The sequence below is a fragment of the Hetaerina americana genome, unplaced genomic scaffold (genome assembly GCF_022747635.1).
Source record: "Hetaerina americana unplaced genomic scaffold, ioHetAmer1.1.p SCAF_1, whole genome shotgun sequence".
Lineage (NCBI taxonomy): Eukaryota > Metazoa > Arthropoda > Insecta > Odonata > Calopterygidae > Hetaerina > Hetaerina americana.
In genome coordinates, this window is record NW_027286069.1 from 86,065,200 (window position 1) to 86,089,836 (window position 24,637).

General features: G+C 36.7%; 2 protein-coding genes across 2 annotated transcripts; one reads left to right on the plus strand and one right to left on the minus strand.

Annotated features, from left to right (window-relative positions):
• Positions 1-8,462: 8,462 nt before the first annotated feature.
• Positions 8,463-13,419, minus strand: Dlc90F (dynein light chain 90F). The gene is made up of 3 exons (XM_071592681.1): positions 13,149-13,419; positions 12,902-13,067; positions 8,463-8,757 (listed from the first exon to the last, which is right to left on the minus strand). The coding sequence occupies exons 1-3, from the start codon at positions 13,191-13,193 to the stop codon at positions 8,609-8,611; spliced, it is 360 nt and encodes a 119-aa protein (XP_071448782.1). The 5' UTR covers positions 13,194-13,419; the 3' UTR covers positions 8,463-8,608.
• An 84-nt stretch (positions 13,420-13,503) lies between these two features.
• LOC139694223 (sialomucin core protein 24-like) lies at positions 13,504-21,793 on the plus strand. The gene is made up of 3 exons (XM_071592671.1): positions 13,504-13,711; positions 14,163-14,618; positions 19,533-21,793. The coding sequence occupies exons 1-3, from the start codon at positions 13,615-13,617 to the stop codon at positions 19,625-19,627; spliced, it is 648 nt and encodes a 215-aa protein (XP_071448772.1). The 5' UTR covers positions 13,504-13,614; the 3' UTR covers positions 19,628-21,793.
• Positions 21,794-24,637: the final 2,844 nt, after the last annotated feature.

The following is a 24,637-nucleotide window of genomic DNA, read 5'->3' on the forward strand; positions in this document are numbered from 1 at the left end:
GACTCTTAAACCTATGTCTAACAATCCCCATCCCAAATTTCGCTGATGTTGTGTCAAAATTTAACTAATAACTTATACGTTTTGCTTCTTTTCCCGTTTTTTGTATGGAAATCAATACTAATCTAATGAATCTTCTGCCTGAATTCTTTCATCATAAATATGTACTATAAATGAGCCCATATAAAAACTCCCTTCTACATTTTTCTGAACTCATGAGTAGTACAGAAAGAATTTTATCTACATCTGCCCACAGCCATGTTTAATTTAATTTCTTTGTGCACTTAACCTTTTCTCAATGACATTGAATTCCATTTTAAAATATAAGCACACTGGTCTAATATCTGTACCATATTGTTCTTGTATGTATACATATAATTTCCATTCTGTTCGAATCTCTTTTGCTTCAATCAATTTTTTTCCCTTCGAGTCTCTGAGAGTTTCAATTAATTTTCCTTTCTTACATCCTGTCAGCTCCTTCACCTTTCTGTATAGTGCTCTCATTTCACCCCATTTCTCTGTAAACACTCCATTTCTTGTCCCACTGGTGTCAATTGTCTTCTTACTGAGAAATAGGATTATTTGAGGTATATGGCTATCATGTGTCTGGCTGCTACCCTTTGACCTATGACATAGGTGGCCCAACCAAGAGCAAACATCATTGCTCCCTCCAGCACGACTCTATGGGTTGTTGGATTGCTCAAGCTCTTCCACCATGACAAGAGCTGTACTACATGGAGCAAATTCGGTTTTATACATTTTATAAATAGAGCAAGCACTTTAAAGCTTTTAGTACTTTAAGATGAAACCTTTAGCAAAAACTTCAATTGCTAGTAATGCAAAAATAACGAGAATCCTTGTTAAATGTTATTGCTTCATATCATGCAATGAAACTCGAGTAATAATATTTTAGGGTTATTTTTTAAGGTAGGTCCATTTGTTTACAAAAAACGTATTAATTATAAAATGTATTTATGGATGATTTTAGTTTCCTACAAACCTATATCACTATTCTATATGATTACCATTCACTTTTGAGCACTGTGCAAAATGCTGCATTGACTTCTTTAATCACTCAGCATAGAAGTTCACCGCCTGGAAATTCAATCAGTTGACAACAGCAGTCCTGAGTTCCTCAGTGTCTTCAGACATGTGTCCACCAAGCCACTGTTTCAAGTGCAAGAAGAGGAAGTAATCACTAGGTGCAAAGTCAAAGTGCTCTCCACAAAGCACCTCAAGTAAGGATCGGGATACCCCTGAAAAATATCTGCCACCTCCGGGATTTGAATCCCGGCCATCTGGATGGGAAACCAGCACGTTAGCCACTGCACCATCTCGATCCCCCTAGTTAACCTAGTAATGACAAAATTTCAAGTCACCTCTACTAAAGAGTAACAAAAATGGTCACTTGAGTAAACAAAAACTTATGAAGATACTGCTTGCTATGACATAATTATGTGGAGAAAAATAAATTAACTAGGGTATTCTGTACAAATGTTTCAGCCTGTGATAGAGGAAGTGTACAAGTCCCATAGTCACCCTGAATCTACTCTAGGTAGCAAATAGAAAGATATCCTGTTTGTTTGCTAACAAGGCAATATAAAATGCCTGGATTTTTAGCAAAAATCCACCATAGCGGCAGTAATCCAATTAAGTTCATCTTGGGAGTAAGAAACCATCCGTTTTTAGAAACACCAAGTGCTGCTTCATAGCATGAAAAAACTTTCTTGAATTCTCTGTAGTACTGTAATTAAAAAATGCTCCATCTTTCCACCATCTTGCATGGATAGCCCAGCAGAATTGCTAAATGGTAATTGCAAAATTATATTTATTTTATTTTATGCAGCAAAGTGATCTCATTTATCTTGATTTTAACTGTTGATTCAGTCTGTCACATTTTACATCTTTGCACTTGTCTTGTTAACATATTTTAGAATTACAATAGTATTCTATTCTTATTTTGGTTTCTATTACTCCAGTTTGCTTTCTGTGCTGGTGCTCCATCCATGGATGCTCTGCTGTGTTTAGTGGCTTCTTTTTCCTTCTCCTCATGGCCTTCCTCGCCCTCTTCTTATGTCATTTTTTTCTTTTTTATTATTATAATTTATTATGAGGTAATTAAAGGGGAGATGAGATGACCAACTATCTTTGTCATTGTATCATCATCCTCTGCCAATAACCACTTTAGATTTATTTTGCACTTGGGAATCACTGCATACCATTTTTACCAGACCATACTGCAAACACAATTCTTTTCGCAGTACTCTAGTGTTAGGATCTCACTTTCTTCTTAATCCTCCTGCTATCTAGTAGTTCTTAATTATTGTGTAGTTTGATTATCTAATCTATTTAGCACAAAATTTTCCAAGGTAAATTACTTTTTTAAACTTATTATCTCATGTTAGAATGTGTGGACATAATGACTCCAATCGAAGTTTGATTTTTGTTTTTTTCTAAAGTAATTTATCAACTAGCTTAGGGTTATAACCATTTTTGGTAGCTATATTCGTGATTGTCATGAGTTTAGTGTCGAAGTTTTTGGGGGAAAGGAGGGTATTTAGGAGGTGGTGGATCATCGAGTGGAGGGCCGCATGCTTGTAAGAAAAATGGTGGGCAGAATCATTAGAAATTATGTGGTCTGTATAAGTGGATTCAATGGCCATAAATATTATTTCCTCCGCACAGTCCGCAGTATCTTAAGATTTGAGTGAGGTGGTGCTCGATCCCATTTATGGGAGATGTTCATTTGGATTTTCAACTACCTACGCACCTCACTCAAAGCAACCTTTTACACACCCCTAACCCTCTCAAAACTTCTAGTCAATGGTAAAGACACACAGGATAGCCTTCTTAAATCAGGTATTTATAAACTGAAATGCAAGATTTGCAACACCGTTTATGTTGGTCAAACAGGGACGAATGTCAAGTTCCGAGCCAAGGAACACGCAAGGTGTCACAAAAATAAGAATACTAACTCTCTCATTGCTAAGCACCTACTAGAATTTGATCACAGCAGTGACTCTGTCCCAGAAATATTACATATACTCCCAAAATGATTAAAATGGACGCTCTCGAGCAAATGGAGATATGGAGGCACCTAGCAAACCCTATTTTGATACTTTGTAATGAGCGATTGTTCCCATCCCCCTCCCCACTCCTTTCTAAGAAACTAGCCTGGAATTGGTCAAACCCTAAGTATTTGGAATCCTTGGGAGAAAATTTGGCAAAAAGAATTAGATTAAGTCCAGAGAAAATCCACTAGAGTCGTTAAAAGTTGTTATGATAAGAACACAAGTTGACAGATCTCTTAAGGGACCTTAGGCTGGGAACCACTTGAAGTGCGGAGAGAACAAGCAAGACTTAGACTTTTAGAAAGGTTCAGAACAAACAAGTTTAACTATGACACTGAAGGAATTGTAATGGCCCCACACTACTTAGGTATATCAGACCATAAAGATAAAATTACGGAGATAGATTCCAGAACAGATAAGTACAAATACTCATTCTTACCCCGAACAATCAGAAATCATAATAGTAAGAAACTGAAGTCAGTTTGGAAATATTAAAAACATTGAATTTACAAGTCGGAACAAAATTAAACATTGCAAAGATATTAGGTATATATTTAGGTACATGTGTATGTTAATTGGTAGTTTGTGTGTTTGCATGTGTGTGGGATGTAAATGTTCTTGCATGAATGTATGCCATATTTTTTTTGTGGATGTATCAATTTTTGGTTCTAGCATGTGGCTTTTTTTATTTTCTAAATTACGGGTGGTGTCCTAACACCCCCACCACACGCCCTTGTGGCAGCTTGCAGGGTATTAAGTAGATGTAGATACCAATCCCTCAACGCACCCGATCGCCCCCACGCCTCTCAGACCCTCCTTCCCCTCCCCATCCCCACTCTGTCCTGAGCATATATATTCTCGCACTGCTGTTAAGTAAATTTGTATTGATGATACTGCAAGTCGGTGAAACGCATTGTAGCTTACAATAAAAATCCATGGAAAAGTACGAAGACTTTTTAGTATGGATCTTCTCATTGTATGTAGAACACTTTTAGTTAATTTGATAAACCTGTATACTTGCATATAGGACAGAACTCTTGGCTTTCATGTTCTCTTCAGATATGACTGAAATTTTTCATGTCTATTTAAAAGTTAATTTAATTTTCCCCTCCGGTTGATTTAAAGCCGGACTTCAAGGCCCTCGCTCAACTTAATCGCAAAGGAAGGAAAAATTTTCCCAGCTGGTCTCTTTTGGAGAACATCTCATGGAATGTCTTTATTCTTAAGCATTTCTTCCAGATCTAAGGAGAATCCATAATTGACCATGACTTTCTTCAAGCTCGTTCAGTCTTCTTGCAACAGGTTCTCCTTCAAAACTGATTTTTAAGTCTCTCCAGCAGCTGAACTCTTCTCCAGGCATCTCAATTTTGCGAACAATCATTACAAAGACTCATTGACAGAGGATACAAATAAAAGTAATACAAATGCTTTTATCAATGACTTAGCTAATTTTTCAGCAAATTGGCATTTTATTGGCTGTTCTCCGAATACAATGTAGAAGGCGCCTGAACTGCTGGCCATTGAATATCTTCGTCAAACAAAGTTAAGGCACGATCTTTGTCCAACTTTGTAAACATACAAACATTCCAGCTCATTATCTTGCCCTTCAATGTCATATGCTAACTTTGAGATGATAACAGTTCGGTAAATTATTTGATGTGCATTTGACTGTTCTGTGATTTATTTTGCAGATTCTTTGAAGGCTTTGAAATTTTTTTTAATTACTGAATATATGTCATTAATGAATGTTCAGCATTCATCTAATCTAGTGCGACATCTTGAAGGCCAATACCTGTTTGATGCTTTCTGAGGTTTGGAGCCTTGAAGCTCATAGCATAATTTTCAACAATCAACATACTTTTTGTAGCTTTTTTTCAATTTACCTGTTTTTATTTCCTAATATTATTATTAGTGCTTTCTGGGTACATTGTGATATACCAGTTAAAGTAGGTTTCGGATGGACATAAGCTACAAAACAAATCTCTTGTCTCTCCTTACAAAACACAACCCAACAGAGCCCAATCTACAATAAATCCTTCAACTCCATATACTTCCTTCCTTACTTGCCTAACATTCTCCCCTCCATCACAGTCTTCAAGATCCCTTTGTCAATCAAAATTCTCTCTGTCCATATTTCCTGCCTCCTTATGATTTCTCCCAACAATCCCCTCTGCCTCCCCACTATACCTAGCCATACCACTGCCTCATTTGTTTTCCTATTGGTCCACTTCAATGATCATGTTTCTGCGCTGCACATAACTACGTTCCATATTGAAGTGTTGATGAGCCTTTTCTTAACATCCTTACTCAATTTACCCGTCATTAATTCCCTCCTCCTTGTGAAAGCCTCTTTGCCAAGTGCAATTCTTCTCATTACGTCCCTACTACTTTGACCATTTTGGTCCAAAAAACTACCTAGATACATGAACTGTTTCACCTGCTCTAGTTTTTGCCCTCCTATACTGATGTTAATCTTAGCATTTCTCTTTTGGAAAAATGCATAACCTGTTTCATTTATATTGATTATCATTCCATATCTATCGCACTGAATTTCCAATTCAGTCAGCAATAGCAACCCCTTGGCTGACTGACAAACTTAAGCTTGGTCATCAGCAAACTTAACTGATATTACGAATTCCCAGCCCACTTTCATTCCTACCTCCAGTTCTTTCCATGCTTCTTTAATCGTTTCAACCACAATATATGTTGAACAGCACTGGTGATAATGGATAACACTGCCTTACACCTCATCCTAACACCGCTTATCCAGACTCTCCGTCCCCCACTCGCACCTGAGTAGTCTGAGACATACAGGATGCAGATTAGCCTCCTGTCCCTACAAACCATTCCTATTTCCTGCAATATAATAATTAGTTTTCCCAATCCACTCTAATAAATGCCTTTTCAAAATCTATGAAACAGGAAAATACATCCTGATTGTACTCAACATTTCCTAACCTGCTGCCCCTGCCTTGTTTTCGAATTGGATGCTACATTCAATGAGGACTAAATTGTGATCAGAGTCTGCATCCGCTCCCGGAAGACTGTTAGCATCCTGTATCTAATCGTTATAAAACATAACTGATACCTTTTTGAGTCACCTGCCATTTTCCATGTGTACTTATGTCTTTTGTGGTGTCTAAATCAAGTGTTGTTAATGATTGCCCCTCTCTCCTACAGAACTCAATTGCTTTCCCCTCACTATTATTCCTCATGCCAAAACTATAGTCGCCCACCTCATCACCATCTCTCCCTTTGCCTACAGTCACATTCCAATCCCTATTACTGTTAAAAGTTTCTCTGCAGTTATGTTCTCCAACTAATTGCAAACCCTATCGACTTCTTCCTCCTTGTTATTACTTGGTGGCTTATATACCTGAACAATAGCTAATTTTATCAGTTCTGCTTTTACCTATTCTAGCAATATTCTATCCGTTATTTGCTCTGTGGTGACTATGCTTTCTTCTACCTTTGTGTCAATGTGAGCTCCAAATTGAATGGTATTTGGCAATGTTCTTCAGGCATCTACATATGCTGAATCTATTTTTTCAAAAGATTTTAAACAGTATAAAAGTAAAACTGCATTCAATAATAATGTTGATATTTAATGATAAATGATATTAAATAATTGTATTTTGCCAAGCTATTTTAGTTTTACTTATATAATTAGAGTAAAATAATTAAATTTAAACGGGTGAGAGGACTTTTGATAGTAAATGGAATTCCAAAGGAAGATTTTAAGTATTAAAAAGTTATAAATATGGTTATGAAGAAGAATGTGTCAGGTTAAATGGACTGAAAGACTGAGAAAAGAGAAATAACTATGAGAATAGAGAGGAGAAAAAAAAACTGCTGACAGCAACCAAAAAGAGAATATATCTTTGTTAGGTCATTATTTCATCAAAATTGCTGGCCAGGAACTCACATGGGAAAAAAGTGAAAGAGAGGAGGTGAAAAATGAATGATGAAGTATCAATCACACAGGTATTGTGGAAGTTTACACAAAATTACTTCTATATAGTATCAATAAAATGAAATGTTTTGCCACACTATTACCGATGAGGTATGAACTGAAGTCATTACTCTGAGGGCAATTGGAAAAATAAGGTCCCCTATTTTTTTTCATGAAAAATCAAATTTAGTCTCAACTTTGTGTAAATCATTGGAAAGGTTGAGCATTTAGCTATTTTTCCACATAGTCGCCCTGACAATCAATCACTTTTTGCATCATTGTCAGCAGCTTTTTTAATACCGGCATCGTACCTTTCTCCCACCGCATTGTGAAGCCAACTGACGACTGCTTCTCCAATATAAATTCATCGCCATTTAGTGGAAGTGTACGGTAAGAAGTGTATGGACATCAAAAATGTGCGGAAGTGGTGCAGGGAGTTTTTTGATGGCCGGGAAAACATCCACGATGAGCAGCAGTCCGGGCGACCGAGTTTGCCAGAATCAACCGTGGCTCCAATTGACGAGATGTTGGGCAATGACTGGAGAATTACCCATCATGAGATAAAGGCAGACCTTCATGAAGAGAGTGGCTACTTCTCCATGCAGAATATTGTGTCAGAGGTCCTCGGTTACAACAAGGTGTCTCACCAAAGGAGTGTGTTTGCATCATGACAATGCACGTCCACATGTGTCACATCGAAGGACCACCCTACTCAATGAATTTGGCAGGGATATCATCGACCACCCTCCTCACAGCCCAGATGCACCCAGTGACTACCACTTGTTTCCCGTGTTCTAAAAACACCTAGAAGGACGGAAATTCAAGTCAGATGAGGAAGTGAAAGAAGCAGTCGTCAGTTGGCTTCATGGCACGGCAGGAGAAAGGTATGATGCCAGTATTAAAAAGCTTCTTACAAGGATGCAAAAGTGATTGATCGTCAAGGTGACTATGTAGAAAAATAGTTAAATGCTCAACCTTTCCTACATGTACACAAGGTTGAGGAGAATAAATTTGATTTTTCATGAAAAAAATAGGAGACCTTACTTTTCAAATCGTCCTCGTATATGATAAATTATCTATGATTAAGTTATGCTATCCACAATATGCTTACAATTTGCTATCGGTTTGTCAACTATGGTTTGTGTATTTCACAGGTTATAGCATTGCAACATTTATCTGTTTGCTGTAATACCTTACTATTCCGTGTTGGCCAGATCAAAAATCACATTTTTTAATACATTTTTCTTAGATTTACCATTATAACCACAATGACTGCACATTAGTGTGTTCAGTTTTCATGTCTACTATTCCAGGGTATAACAAAAATATACCAACGAGAGTCCACTTGCATAATATGAAGATATTTTTAGCATCAATTACCGCACATGACACAAAAGTCAATATATCCACGATGGAAGAAGTAGGAACAAGGGAAATTATAAAATTTATATTTATTAAGGCATTAAAAAAGCAATTAACAATATGTAGAAATTAATAGAAAATATTTACAAATAGCATAAATAAACTCAAAAAGTTAATTTGGCAAATTAATCAAAAGAATCATCAGTATCATTACAAGCACTTTGAATCAAATTGCTAGTCCGAATACAGAAACGATGCAATACATTGTTTTATTTTCCCATCGAACAGTGCATGTGCCATCAGTTTTATTATCCCAGAAACAAGAGCTGGCAGAATGAAGACCTGCACCATTCTTCTGCATAATTGTACAGGTCACTGAAAGAAAGAAACAGCTATATGTAGATGTCCTAAAGAAACATGCAGAAATATTCTAATTACATACAAACATAATACAAATCAAACAAACCTTAATTGCAGATGTATCATTAACCACACCTCAATACAGAGAAATATTCTTAATAGAAACAGCTTGATTTTCACCTGATCTATGAATGAGAAAATTTTTCCAATCTCATAGGCAACGAATTTTATTTCTGTGAATTCATGACCATGAGTAGTAGGTTATTCAAACAATGAGGCATACTTATTCTTTATGTCTTCATTGCGTTCTATGGGTCTTTGTGGATTCAGTTCCCAGAGCTCTTTGGTCCAGCATTGTGAGAATAAACAAATATTTTATACACACTGTATGCCTGAATTTGACATTATTCTTTCCCTAGCTTTTCTTCCTTTTCCACCTATGCACATGCTAACTGTTCAGAGCATGCCAAACTAAGTTATTGAACTATTACAGACTTTTGATTATAAGTTTCCCATAATCGTTTAACTTTTACAGCAGGAACCCAAAATTGTTATAACAGTTAGGGACAAATGTGTAGTTTCACTTCGGGTGACCACAGGTAGCTCAGTCATAAACTTCTTTAAAGTTTTACTCTAAGAAAGGATCGAAGATTTTTCAAAAAAGTAGAACTAATAATAAAGCCTCAGTCTTTGAACACAAATATTTAAAAAGTTTATTTTTCTCAAATTATTCAGAGACCAAATTAATAACCATATTAAATATCAACAGGAACTCTTTAACATGGAGACACACGAACAAAGCATAACCTCCAGTATTTCTTGAAAATTAAGTATATATAAAAATTGTCAACCACATTCATATAAATTTCTTTCATCTGAGGATGTCCATATTTTTAAATGATAAAATTGAATGAGTGGACAAGGTCAAATCTAATTTAATGGAATCTTGATGATTGATTTTAACATACGAGGGTGGTCCCAGAAGTACCCGGCCTCGCCTAGTGATAGTGGTAGTTGTTTGAAAAATGTCACTGTATTAGAAAGTATGCAATCTATATAGCATATGTTTCAAGTTTGAAGATGCCACGTTGTTTAGCATTCATTTGGAAGCCATCAATGGTGAACATTTTCAGTGAATTTGTGAAAATGGAGAAAATTGGTCATCGTTATGAGATACAATACTTTCATTTGACAGGCCTCAGCACAACCAATATAAAAACTGAATGGGTTTCTACTCTGGGCGAGTCTGTCCTTCGTTTAAAACAGTGAAATATTGAGTAGCAGAGATTAAACGAGGCGGTACGATCTGTCAAGACGAGCATCGCATTGGTCGACTAAATGAGGTGATGACTCCAGAAACGGCAAAGAAAATCCACAAAGTGATACTGGACGATCGTCGACTGAAAGTGCTTGAGCTATCAGACGTAGTAGAAATTTAAAAAAGTGCGGTACGTCACATATTAACTGATAATTTGGGCATGAGAAAGCTGGGTGCAAGATGGGTAAAATGGTAAAGATAGGTAATTCATGATTTAAAGTTTGCTCACACTCAAGCAAAACCAATGTCATGAAAATGTTTCAATTGAGTGTTTAGCAAAGTTTCTCTGCAACTAAGCAGAATTTTTGCGCCGTTTCATAACCATGGATGATACATGGGTCCATTACTTAACACTCGAGGCAAAAGAAAAATCAAAACAATGGATTCGAAAGGAAAAACCGCCTCCAAAGAAGGCGAAGACCGTTTCATCTGCAGGCCAGGTCATACCATCGGTTTTTTGGGATGAGCTTGGGATAATTTTCATTGACTATCTTGAAAAAGAAAAAACTATCAACGGCGAGTATTATGCGAACTTATTGCATTGTTTGAGCGAAGAAGCCGCATTTGGCTAAAAAGAAAGTGTTGTTTCATCACGTCAATGCACCAGCTCACAAATCCGTTATTGCAATGGCTAAAATTCATGATTTAAAGTTTGAATTGCTACCTTATGCACCATGTTCACCAGATTTAGCCCCCTCAGATAATTTTCTGTGCGCAAACTTGAAAAAATGGCTGGGTGGTCGAAGATTTTCCAACTGTGAAGAAGTGATGTCAACAGTTACTGGCTATTATGAGGAGCAAGATAGTTCTTACTATAAAATGGGTATCGAATTTTTCAAACATCACTGGGTAAAGTGTCTAGAACTGAAAGGAGATTATGTTGAAACATAAATACATTTTTTTCCAAAATTTTTGTTCTCTTTGTTGGGTCAGGTATTTCTGGGACCAACCTCGTATTATGTGAAATTTGATTAAATTACATGAAATAAAATTCATGTAATTAAAACAAATTTAAATGGCATATCTTCAATTACATTATTTTCGTTTTTGTAGCTGGCTATTGGAAAATCGGAGACAAGAATGTTAGTTGCAATTCAGAATAACCAATATCTATTGCTACAACGTCATCTGTTATTTACATTAAGTAAACCACATTATCGTAAGAATTTTTATAGCTCACTAGGTATGATGTTTATTACATGTGTGTTATTGCTGTGTTACATTTTATCTGTGTCTGCATAACTTCACAATGGTTTAGGAAAATGTGGAAGGATAAACTGAAATTAACTGTGAAAGATGTAGCAACAGTAACATTGTGGAGTCAGACCCTGGACGAGCACTACTCGTATACCAGAATTTTACACTGCAAAAAATCTTGTTTGGACCAGAGAGGGAGGAATTGGTATGCAAGTCTTCACCAAGTAAGTATTAGTTACCATCCAAGAAAGGGAAAAGCAGCCAATATGAGAGGACAAGACGAAAATTAGTAAACACAGGTAATTTAGTGTGCAGTTATTAATGTTTCCAAGCAATCAGAAGGTTAAGTTAAAAATAGACCAACTAGAAAAGTTTACCCATCTTGGAAGTGTTTTGGATGAAGATGAAAGGAGGAGGGAGCTGGTGATGAGAAATTTGAGTTAAGATATCAGGAAAAGATTTATGTATGTGTGGTTCAGAAACTTGGTTGAGGCAAAATAGGATCAGATTGGAGGCTTTGGACGTGGAGAAGGGTGGAAAAATTAAAATGGACAGAAAAAGAAACTAAGAACTGCAAGGCAAGAGTGAAGGTTGTTGGGTGAAATCCAAAGGAGGTAAGAAAAGTGGATACAGTGCAGTATAATTAGTGATAGAATATTAATGATGGCAATAGAGGGACGAGGAATGTTAGACAATTGAGGTAGGGGGAGGAAAAGAGTATGAACATTTGACAGATTGAAGGGAGGCAGAAAGTAGAAGAAATTGATGGGTTAACGGAGGGTAGGGTGTCACGCAATAGTCGATTAGACATGTGGCTTATGCTACAATTCAAAACTCCCTACTCAGTATAATATCATTCAGATACAATAAGCTGAGATTGAGGTACATTGAGTCTAGTTAAAATGGAAATGTCTTCAGGCACTGAAAATAGACTCCAATAAAAATGTCCACAGCTACAAAAAAGGGGAAAGGAATTTTCAGAAGAGTGCCCAGTACCCACTTGAAAATCAAAAGCAGGGAATTTCCTAGATATTTAACTTCTGTCATTAAGAAATACCCCAAGTTTTCCTTATCATTCCAAGGGGTTTTGCTAACGCAATGTACCTGGACAAGATGCCATTTGATTACCATTAAGAATGTACCTGTATCAATAACAGAGAAGCCTGAAATCACTTAAATTCATAATAAAATTCTTTGCAACCAAACAAAGGGCTGAGTATTCTAACTGCATACTTCCTTTTCCCAACAAATTTTATTATATATTTCAGGTAAAATGAAAGATTTTGGACGGTGATGAGTATTACTCCGAAAGCGTACGACTGCTTTACCACCAGGATGGTTTTCAATGTACTATCATATAGTTCGTGTTATTTCCAGACGGTGCCCAAAACAACCACTCCTTTCTCTAAGATATGCCCTGTTTCTACGCATATCGAGTCCATCCATTACACAGTTTTCTAAAGATAATACGCTACTTGAAGGGTGCTGATCTTCTGGAAATACCTTTTGAAGGGCCATAGCTTTGCTTGAAATTCAAATCAGTTGCTGGGGATAAGTCTATGAACTCTAATCAGTATATGGCCACCCATTGATGCGTCAAGTCTCAAATAATCAAAAACTAAGCAATTTAAAATATATACATACCCACATATTTAAAAGGTTTCTGCATTTTCGTAATTGAAGCTAAACATGATTCAACCACTGTAGAGGTCCATTGACTAACTTTGCTATTTTGGTACATATTCGGACCGATTGTGTTTTCGATTACTTCCTTGATAATATTGCTTACAACGTCCACACGAAATAACGACTGTAAAAAAAGGAATAAATATATTATTCACAAAGATGCTTTTTGGGTGCGGCCTCAGTACTATTATAATCACTGACTTACATCATCAATAAGTGGTCCACCATCATCTGCGTTTGTGCCATTCATTTCAATTACACTTCGAATTAAATTTACTCACAAGGCAGCCAAACTTCTGTCGACTTTCCAAACTACCTGGTAAACAGAATATAATTGATCCAGCAAATGGCTTCACAGACTTGCCTAACTCGTCGTAAGTAAATACAGTATATGTGAGAAGTATTATTATGTTTTGTCGACCCTAATTACCACCACAAACACCACGACTGAGCGAGAACAACTGACAATTTAGCCCTTGCCGATTGCTTTTTAACTTCCGGCACAGTTTCTTGTTTTTGACACCTCTTTTGACTAATGAATACAGAGGGCAGAAGAATAACTTCCGTTTATGACGCAACATTTCCGCCGATATTTGTGAACGTTACGATAAGTTTTATTGTCGCAGGCTACTAGAGTCACGGTGAACATTAGTTAAAAGATCCTTGGCACAATGAATCGTGTATCTTTTATTGCCTGTTTATGGCTTCTTGGTGGGATGCTGCTTACATACGGTCTTCCTACTGGTTGCTGTTCACCAGTTACCATTGGTATAGATAAGCTTAATTTTCGTTTTTATATTTATAATTGATAAGTGCTGGAACATTAATATGCCCGCTTTTTGACTGAATGAAGAACAGCAGAATGGCTTGTATCTCGAATGTGCTGTTGATAAGTTGTCGAATTTTAATGGGCATAATTATCTGATGAAGTCGTTAATGTTAGTACAAACGAATAGCCTTCTCAAATTGTCAGGTGGGGCTACGTTGTGAAATAGCCTTGAGGGAAAATTAATAATTTAGAGTGCTAGGCCTTGAACTCAAGTTTTTGAACGTTTTGTGGAATTCAATAAATTATGGCCGGATAAGGCTTATGAGCGCAACATTTCGTTAACACGTTCTTAATTAATCGTTAAAAGTGACTGGCATCACGTGATAATATACTGTTTTCATATATTTCCATGTATCATAAATTAATCGATTTGGATAAATTGTGTTACAGAGCCGGCAGTGCCAAACCCAAGTATAGCTGTTACACCTATTAATGGGAAAGTAGTTGATGAAGGTACTCAAGTAAGCAGTGCAGGTAAACAGCCGGACACGGTCGAAAAACAGGGTACAACGGGGGCGGTCCCTGTTACCTTAAATCCTGATTCTAACACCACAGTTACCCCCCACACTCCTACTTCGACCATACCTACCTCCCCTAATCCACCAGCAACTAAATCAACAGTACCACCCCAGACCACGACATTATCTACCCCCCCAACATCAACCACCACCACCACCATTCAGCCTCCTACTACTGCACCTACAACTACCACTCCGGTTACTACGCCAAGTACCACCCATGTAGTACCTACATCAGTCATACCGAATTCCACGCAAAATCCTGAACCAACAAAACCAACATCTGCTCCAGAAACTGATCGTCGGTTTGATGGGCCAAGCTTTATAGGTGAGGATTGGTTATTACTGATAATATATGATATGTTTATTTCACTTTTGGTAAACTACATTGCATGTTTACATCAAGAGGATCGGGATGGTGCGTTGGCTAACGTACAAACTTCCCACCGAGAGGGCCCGGGTTCAAATCCTGGAGACAACAAATATTTTTCATTGGTATCTTGATCCCTACTTGAGGTGCTTTGTGGATAGCACTTAGAGAAGGTACGACGGCCGTCACATGGGACATAAAACTGCGGACCCCTTGGCGCCTGTCGACAAGAGTAGACTAATGCCGACGCCGGGTTTCTCTTCACCCGTACTTTCCCATCCATCCCTATCGACACAAATAACCTTAGCTTTCAATTGCCTCCCTTAAAAACGACTACTGCCGCCGAAGCGAGTACCACTACTGCGAATACGTCGGGAAGAAGGTTCCTATAGGGAAACAAGTGGTGGTGATGGTAGGGCTGGAATCGGACAGTTTACAAAGGAAGAGACGGGAGTGAGTAGGGGACCAAGGTTTAGGAACAAGAAAAAACTGCGGGAGAAAGCAATAAGAGTTATGCAGGAGACAAAGGTACAGGTATTAATGGAAAATGCCCAGGGATTTAGAAGGATATAAATTAGACCATATTATAGTTGTATGAAAATTAAGAAACAGTGTGATTATATTGCAATTTCCCTGGAATGGATTCAAAATAAGATTATAAGGTAGTATTAATGAAGTAAAACATCAGATTCAAGATGTTAATACAAGGAAGATAGCTGAGGAAATGAAATGTAGGAGCACCATATGTGAAAAGGGTAATTGAAAGCTGTAAACTAGGAACCAGCGGTCCGGTCTGAGTGGTAGATGGAGATTCAGGTCAAGAGTGGGCTCAGGAAAAGTATTAAGTGGTTGTATTGCAGAAATTAGCAGTGCATTTTAAGAATAGGCGACTTATCCACAGCCTGTACGTGTCACAGATTGGTTACGTGGTAGTGGGTAATGGACAGTCTAAATGGGCAGTGTTAGGGGCAAGGTAAGACAGGTGGGTCCATTATCAGCTGTGCGTTTCAACATATACTTGGAAAAAAATTGTGAAAGCAGCATCGGTAGGACTGGAGATTGGAATGAAAGTTGACGGAGAATCCATAAAATCCATTAGGTTTGCAGATGATCAAGCTTTGGTTAGCCGGTCTGCCAAGGAGTTACAATCATTGATAAGTTGATTAGAAAAATCAGTGTGATAGGTATGGGATGAGAATAAAGGTTATATGGTTTTCAAGATGGAGGAATCTACGTCAGCATTGTTTTTACCAAAGTGGTCACAGTAGGAGGAGCAAAAGAAGAAAAATCGCATTAGACGAAGAGGATTTCACTAGAGGGGAGTTGATGAACTTGATATTGAATTAGGCTATTAACAAAAGATAAATAAAGGTTTCAATATGGATCTAGTAAGTATAATGTAGAAACATGCTATTTAAAGGAAGCTCAAAACTGTAGATAGAGTGACATTTTTGTGGGTGTGGAGTAGTATGTAATTGGTAAAATAGACAGAAAGTGAAAAGAGGAGAGTACATTTAACAAGCTAGGAAGGGTGCAAGTTTGTTGGATGTCTGGTTGAGTTTTGTTCGTAGAGGCAAAGAAGTGCGTTGTTGTTCCATTCTATTGTGTCTCCCCCCCAAAACCTACCTTATCCAATAGAATACCAATGATAATTATTTCTTGAATGGGTGGCGTAATTATGGTAATCAGAATTTGATGGAAATTTATCAAGGTTGCCCCAACAAAACAGACGCATCATAATGATATGGGGTACGAGTAAACAGTACTTATAAACTCTCAATTACCCATGCTGATGGATGCATGCATGGATAATCAAAATACATTGAATACGGTCGTGGTATAAATGGATTCAATTTGTATGAATCTATTTTGTTTTTAAAAACCAGTATCTACCATTAGGAAACCAATAGGGTTGTCGAGAAAGTAACTTATGTTTTCATGTTGTGAGCGAAGTAGGTGGATGGATAAACGTCTTTATTCGGGCAGGGAGCCTGAAGTGTAGTGTGTGCAGCCAAATTGTTGCTGTATTGACACACACACAGGGCAGTACGCCTTAAGCTGCAGTGCTTGGGAGGCCTGTTGCTTGTTTACAGTTGCCCGTTTTAAATACCCAGGTCTATATTTTTGGGAAAATTAACTTTAATACAATTTAGCTTGACTTAAATCTTAGCTGGGAAGTAGGGTAAGTTCATTAATTTTATGTAGGATACTGTTGTAATGTCCTGCATATAATATACTTAGCTTTCCTCTAAAACTTTAAAAATTTAAGGTGTTATTGACAGTATAACAAATGTGAAATGACTTTTTGTGGGTAATAATAGATAGTCTTAATTCAATTTTAAGCCAATTGATACTTGGTTGAAATTTATTTAATTTAGAAATGTTTACAGTAATAATAGCAGTTGTATAACCTAAGTCTCTTTATTTTGATCTACTTTGGTGAGAAGTTGTACTATTCATGTCCTGAGAGCATTGTCTGTCAGAATTTTTTTAGTTTTAAATATATTTACATTGTAATTCTACAGTAGCCTAGTTCTGTGGGCCCATTTACGCGAGTTTACATAAAAATCATTCAAGATATTGAATTTTGTAAGCTTTTTGTGCTCCACCAAATTGCTTAAATATTTCTGTAGACCTGACAGTTTTCCTCCTGGCATCTCTGTCCAGAAGCTGTGGGAGAATTATTTGCAAGTTGAAACATTTAAAGGTGTTCCTAAACACTGCAAGTGGATTGTATTATTGGGAGACCCCAGGTGTGAGGATGTTAACCTAGGTTTCCACTATTTTGCAAAGGGAGAGGTGTGGGCCAGAAGGGCCCAACAGAACCTTACTTTATACCTTATCCAATCTCACAAATGTGTAACACAATGAATGGATGTCATAGAAATATTAGTGCATTTTGTCTTGGACAAAGAAGTTTCATACTAGGCTCCATACCACCCACTCGGGGGTCCAAATACAATATACGTTGTATGTTTTCATGCATAGATATGTATTGTGTGTTTTGAAATTAGGTAGATGTCTCTTCTTTATAGATTATTTGCATTAGAGTACAATAGTATAGTTTTTTCCTGGACATTGATCCTAAATGATGCATCATCATCCGAAAACATCAGGTTGTTTTTAAAAATTTGATGGTTTCAAGGATTTTCTGGAACACACCATTATGATAAATAGCCTTTGTGATAATATGTGTTCCTCATAAAGTTCTGCTTCATTTTCATCAACACACAATGTAATGTTATTACTGCTACTCAGGGGAGGGTTATGATCAAGATGGCATGTCTTGTATTTAATTTGTAGGTACATCATTCTCATCATCACACTTCATTTATTTATCGTTTTTGATAATTGTTACACTTCTTATGTATTCCCCTATTGGCATAACTGCTTTCAAATGCATCAGTTGACTGATGTGCAAATTGTTCTGCATGAGTTTCTTTGATGAAATAAGAAAATTGGGATCCTCAGTGTTACTGAAATTGGTCAAACCTTGCATTAAAATCTTCCAATTTATGCAAGTGTTGTAATGCTGTAGTTTGTTTTTTATTAAGGAAATTGTGAAAATGTTCTTTAGATCATGCATATTACATGATTAGTTTTCAATATTTTTGCTTGCATGACCTGCTTCACCCTTACCACTTTTGTCATTTGACTTTCATGGAATAGGGAATCATCCTTTCACATCTATTCACTTTTTTGTGTGTATCTTATCTGCGGAAAATAGGATATTTACATAGTAAGTACTAAGATATCTGCCAATCATCATTTCTGGCATTGATTTACAACAGATGTGCAGATTATACTTCAAAGCAGCAGTTTTACCCCTGAGGAAATCCTCAGTGTAATGGATCACTCTGTGAAATCCAGATTCCCTAGCTAGTGGGATACCTGGTTTAACTTAATTAAGAAATGTCTTAGACCTTTGGTCTTCTAGTAAGATTTACATGGGAGTTTAGGAATGTAATAGGGTTCTGAGATGGAAAATGGATCTTAATCACAATTCTCTGTATTCATTAAACTTAAGTGAATTTTTCCTTTGTGATTTTCTCTTTCTCAACTGTCAAGTTAACTTATGCTGTGACAATTTGTATTCACTGTCTGCAATATAATTGCCATGATAAAATTTATATTTGAATATTTGGAATCAAGCATGCATAGACATGATGAAAATACCTGTGAAAACTGCAAGTAGTGAAGTTAAGATGGGGATTCTCCAGTAGAGCTGAAGCCTTATAGAAACTTTCCATTACCAGCTGATCCGCATCACCATAATGGTTGTGGGCAGAAGAATTCAGGAGGGAGAGAAGTCAGCAAACGGTTTTCAATGCCTAATATCTTGAATAATTAGCAGATAAACTACATGTTTGTGTGTCACTGGACCAAATCATAGCCTAGAATGTTAATATAGCTCTATAATAATGAGTACGTGCTAAAAAAATAAGCATCCTGTGACTGGCCTGATTTTGTTCTAAGTTTGAAGTGGGAGTTTTATCTAACCAAGGAGGATTGAAATAATGAGGTTTTTATTTTATAGCTCATATAACCATAATTTTTAGTTATTATAAACCTTTGTAAGCGAGGAAAATTTGTGAAAATGTAAGTTCTTACCTTAGTAAAGTGTGTAAAAATACCCGCTAATATCCCGTAGAAAAACACTCCTCATATATAGCAGATTATACACTGTAGCTCTTAGAACGGTTATCATTATTAAAGTGTGCATCGTAGACATGAACTTAATTGTAAGGTTAATCACAAAAAGTTTAAAGTAGTTGAAGAGTTGGACTCACCTGGAGTTGCTACATGTGTTACACTTACAGTATGTCTCTTTTCTTGTTGAATAGTTTTAACATAACTGTATTTTATCTTCAGGTGGAATTGTCTTCGCCTTGGGTGTTACTGCAATTGGATTTGTTGCCTGGAAGTTCTACAAAGCTCGCACTGAAAGGAATTACCACACCCTGTAGTGTTTATTTTTTTGAGTTACTATTTACAAAGACATTATTTTCATTTTGTTGTTTAGTCGACTCTTTTTGCAAGGAAGCCTCCTAAAGTCCTTTTTTGCTTAGTGTTATGTATAACTACATCTTTGTTTGTTTTACTGGAATTTTCAAAACAGACATTGTGTGGAAGGTAGACCTTGTTCTGAAATTGCAGTTTGCCATTTTACACTCAGGAAGCAGAAAGCATTAAGCTTACATGAATTTATCTGCAAATATTAGATCAGCATTGCTTTTTTTTCTCTCTGTATTCATTAATAATATGTTTTCAGCAGCTAATTATTAGTAATTATTTTGCCATTTTAGACAATCTATGCAAAGTAACATGAGATAAAATGGCACAGATTTTATAGCTAATGTTTTCATAAAAATGTGTGAAACTATAAACATCTTAAGTGGTGAGTGTGCACTTAAGACTTAAAAAAGGAGTTAATTATGTTGATTGTAACAACCTAAACTCAGGGGAGAAAATGAGAATGTCACAAAGCATTTTGGAAGATTTTTCATAAGAATGCTCTGTGTGTTTCTTTGCCTTGTAAAAACAGCTTAGTTGGGAAAAAATTTGTTTCATGTCTAAAGAACTATGCTATTTGGGAATAATGATTTTTATCTCATATTGTGCTTTTGATCTCCACATTCTTTGTCTAGGATAGTTAATATTATGTGCATTAAGTTGCTGTGCAATCCATAAATTTTAGTTTTTTTTCAATTGTAAGGCCAATATTTAATCTAATTTGCACATAGATGTGTTACTTATGATTGATTGATTGCATTTTAACTCATTCATTACACTTTGAAATCTTGATTGATCGGTCCATTAAGTCATGCCCTTCTTATGTAATATGAATCATTTAAAAAAATTTCTACTCTGTGAAACTCTCGTGTTTGACCTCAACTTTCTCATTATAATTGGGACTATGTGGTAGCTACAACAACTGTGCAATAGCCATCAAGCTCTTGCTCATGGTCAACATTATATTTTTCATGTACACAACTAGTTTCTTTCATGGATTAAAATAGCGTTTTAGTTATCTTAAGTAATTACTAAATATTTTAAAAGTTTGTTCTGCAGTAAGTTACAGAATGAGATCAATCTTTCAGGGTAGCATGTCATACTTAAGTGCTCACTAGTCTCAAACTAAGGCTGTGCAGTGGTGCCACAATTAAGGTAACAGTCTTATCATCACTTCTTTGTTTATTATTTAATCCTTTTAATGGTTATTAAATTGGGTATGTGCTGAAAATGCGACAAAAGTCAGGGAAAGATACATTTGCGTACCAAAATGACAGACACTAGAATCAGGATGGTTTATCTTAATAATGTTCATGCCTAATTAACATCTGGTTGCAATCAAAATTGTATACATGGTAAATTTTGTTGAGGGTAGAAAGCACTACAAGCTGCAATGTATGATGTGCAGCAAAGTTGCAGTGGCACTGTGAATATTGTGACTTGATTTGGGCTGTGAAGGCAAAGTTAAATTGTTATATCTATTGCAAAGTCAGCAATCTAGTTAGTGGAAGCTCTTTGCCTTGTACGGTATTTATTACTTAAAACTTATTTATCTTGCTAAATAACCAATTTGAATCCAGAGGAATGTTTTTGTTTATATTTTATTATGTAAACTAGTCTAGTCTTGTTAAGTGTTATCTGGGATTACATTTCAATGACGTTTTCCTTTTTATTTTCACCGCGACATCTATTTTTACAAGTAATATATGCTGCACTTACTTTTACTTAACAATGATTATTTGTAAAAGTAATATTGAAATTAGAATACAGCATGAATTGGAAATAAGTCCACTTTTAACATCTTTACTAGCCATTCATGTTAGTAAATAGTTACTATGCCAAAATGAAAATGTGTGATCAAGTTTCTCTTATGGTGAAACATTCATAATGAAAGATTCCATCCATTTTAAATTTATGATGTCAATTTTTGGTGTCAATATACATTCCTTATGCTTTTTATTTGAACTGTAAATTAATGAAAACTTATGTAAAGGTATGCAGTACAATCATATTTTTCAGCAGAAGTGAATAAATATAAGAAATACATTAGATATTTGTAATTGTGTATATTTTCACTTGGGTGTAAGTTGCATTTATCTAAATATAAATTATGATTCATCTTGGGCTCTAGTTATTTAATTATATTAGTATATACTGGTGGAATCAGGATTGTTTTACCAGTCTTGTGCATAATTTTGGAGAAATATTGTGGGAAGGACTAGCTAGAGTTGTGAACTCCATAGAATTATGTCCAGTGTAATGAGGGATGGGTTGATTTCAATTCCCTTCTTTTTCATCTAATCTCAAATGGTAACCCAATTTTTTAAATTAAATTTTGAATCCTTATTCTAATTTAATGGATTCATCATATTTTCTTAAATTTTATTTCTGTTTTTATTATATACAAGATGACAAATAGCTTAGTATTTTTCTTTTTGTCTCTTTCTTAGCATTAAGCATATTTTAATAAATACTGAGGGAACGTTTGTTATTCTCAATGGTGCTCAGGTTGCAATTTGTTTACTTCTAACAGTCACCATTGCAAACATGGTCTAGAACTGTGTCAATGGAGAAGTATGGTGATGATCAGAATCAGATCTTTACCTTCAGTTTGTCTCTTTGCTGTTAATTCATGAATCAGTCCCTGGCAGAGTCAGTATTAGGGTTGGCAAAGTAGGATTTTTTCCAAAAAAGTCATATCATATTTTTTCCTTCATTTTTGACATTTATAATCAGTTATTTAGCGGCTTGTTGTAGTAATTTAGGATATTCGAGGCAAGCTTTCATGCTGTATTTATGGATTTAATGCTTTCTTCAATGAAACAGAAGAATACTGCAGCTACAATCCTCTGTTCAGTATTTTAATATCAAAATTATAAATGGATGTTTAATGAAAGTCTTCACATTTGACAATGGAAAACTGAATAATGATTCGTATGTAGTGCATGACTATAACTGTGGTGTAATGCGCTAAAATACAATGCAAAATTTGTTTTCCATTGTTGAAATAGAAAGAAAGACTCGTACTTTTCCACAGATTTTATTATACGGCACGACGCGTTTCACCGACTTGCGGCATCATCAGGTACAAATTTGCAAAACAGACAGAGCAAGCATATATACCCTCAGGACAGAGTGGGGGCGGGGAGGGTTGGAAGGATTTGAGGGGGGTGGGGGCTCGCAGGTGCGTTGATGGATTGTTTTGACCATTTCCAGGCTAATGCAACAATTTCAGAGGGTAAAAATCATTCGCCTTGACTGGGACTCGAACCCAGATCCCTCAATATCCGGTCGAGTGCTTTAGCCACTTAAGCTACCGAGGCGTCCTCTTAAACTCTGAAATTTTGGGGCTTTTTTAAAGGAACTAGATGTTATGACGAAATACCGTACATACAATGTCACATGCATTCGTAGTCGTGCGCGAGGCGCCACTGTCCACGAGGTTAAAAGCCAACTTTAAACACGTATGGTGTTTTCCCTTTGACAAATTCCAAAGAAACTGCGGGAGATGCCGCAACAGTAACTTTTAACGGAGTCATCCGCTAATGTGCATTTTAATGCAACAATTTCAGAGGGTAAAAATCATTCGCCTTGACTGGGACTCGAACCCAGATCCCTCAATATCCGGTCGAGTGCTTTAGCCACTTAAGCTACCGAGGCGTCCTCTTAAACTCTGAAATTTTGGGGCTTTTTTAAAGGAACTAGATGTTATGACGAAATACCGTACATACAATGTCACATGCATTCGTAGTCGTGCGCGAGGCGCCACTGTCCACGAGGTTAAAAGCCAACTTTAAACACGTATGGTGTTTTCCCTTTGACAAATTCCAAAGAAACTGCGGGAGATGCCGCAACAGTAACTTTTAACGGAGTCATCCGCTAATGTGCATTTTAATGCAACAATTTCAGAGGGTAAAAATCATTCGCCTTGACTGGGACTCGAACCCAGATCCCTCAATATCCGGTCGAGTGCTTTAGCCACTTAAGCTACCGAGGCGTCCTCTTAAACTCTGAAATTTTGGGGCTTTTTTAAAGGAACTAGATGTTATGACGAAATACCGTATGTGACATTGTATGTACGGTATTTCGTCATAACATCTAGTTCCTTTAAAAAAGCCCCAAAATTTCAGAGTTTAAGAGGACGCCTCGGTAGCTTAAGTGGCTAAAGCACTCGACCGGATATTGAGGGATCTGGGTTCGAGTCCCAGTCAAGGCGAATGATTTTTACCCTCTGAAATTGTTGCATTAAAATGCACATTAGCGGATGACTCCGTTAAAAGTTACTGTTGCGGCATCTCCCGCAGTTTCTTTGGAATTTGTCAAAGGGAAAACACCATACGTGTTTAAAGTTGGCTTTTAACCTCGTGGACAGTGGCGCCTCGCGCACGACTACGAATGCATGTGACATTGTATGTACGGTATTTCGTCATAACATCTAGTTCCTTTAAAAAAGCCCCAAAATTTCAGAGTTTAAGAGGACGCCTCGGTAGCTTAAGTGGCTAAAGCACTCGACCGGATATTGAGGGATCTGGGTTCGAGTCCCAGTCAAGGCGAATGATTTTTACCCTCTGAAATTGTTGCATTAAAATGCACATTAGCGGATGACTCCGTTAAAAGTTACTGTTGCGGCATCTCCCGCAGTTTCTTTGGAATTTCCAGGCTAATTTCTCGGAGAGGAGTGGGGAGGGGTATGGGAATAATTGCTCATTACAAAGTGTCGTGTTGGGGTTCACCAAGTGCCTTCTAATCTCTAATTGCTCGAGAGCATCCATTTTTAATCCTTTTGGGAGTGTGTGTAATATCTCTGGGACAAAGTCACTGCTGTGGTTGAATTCTAGTAAATGCTTGGCGAAGAGAGAGTTGTTATTCTGATTTTCGTGACACCTAGCGTGTTCCTTGACTCGTAACTTGATATTCCTGCCGGTCTGACCGACATAAACGCTGTTGCAATCCTCGCATTTCAG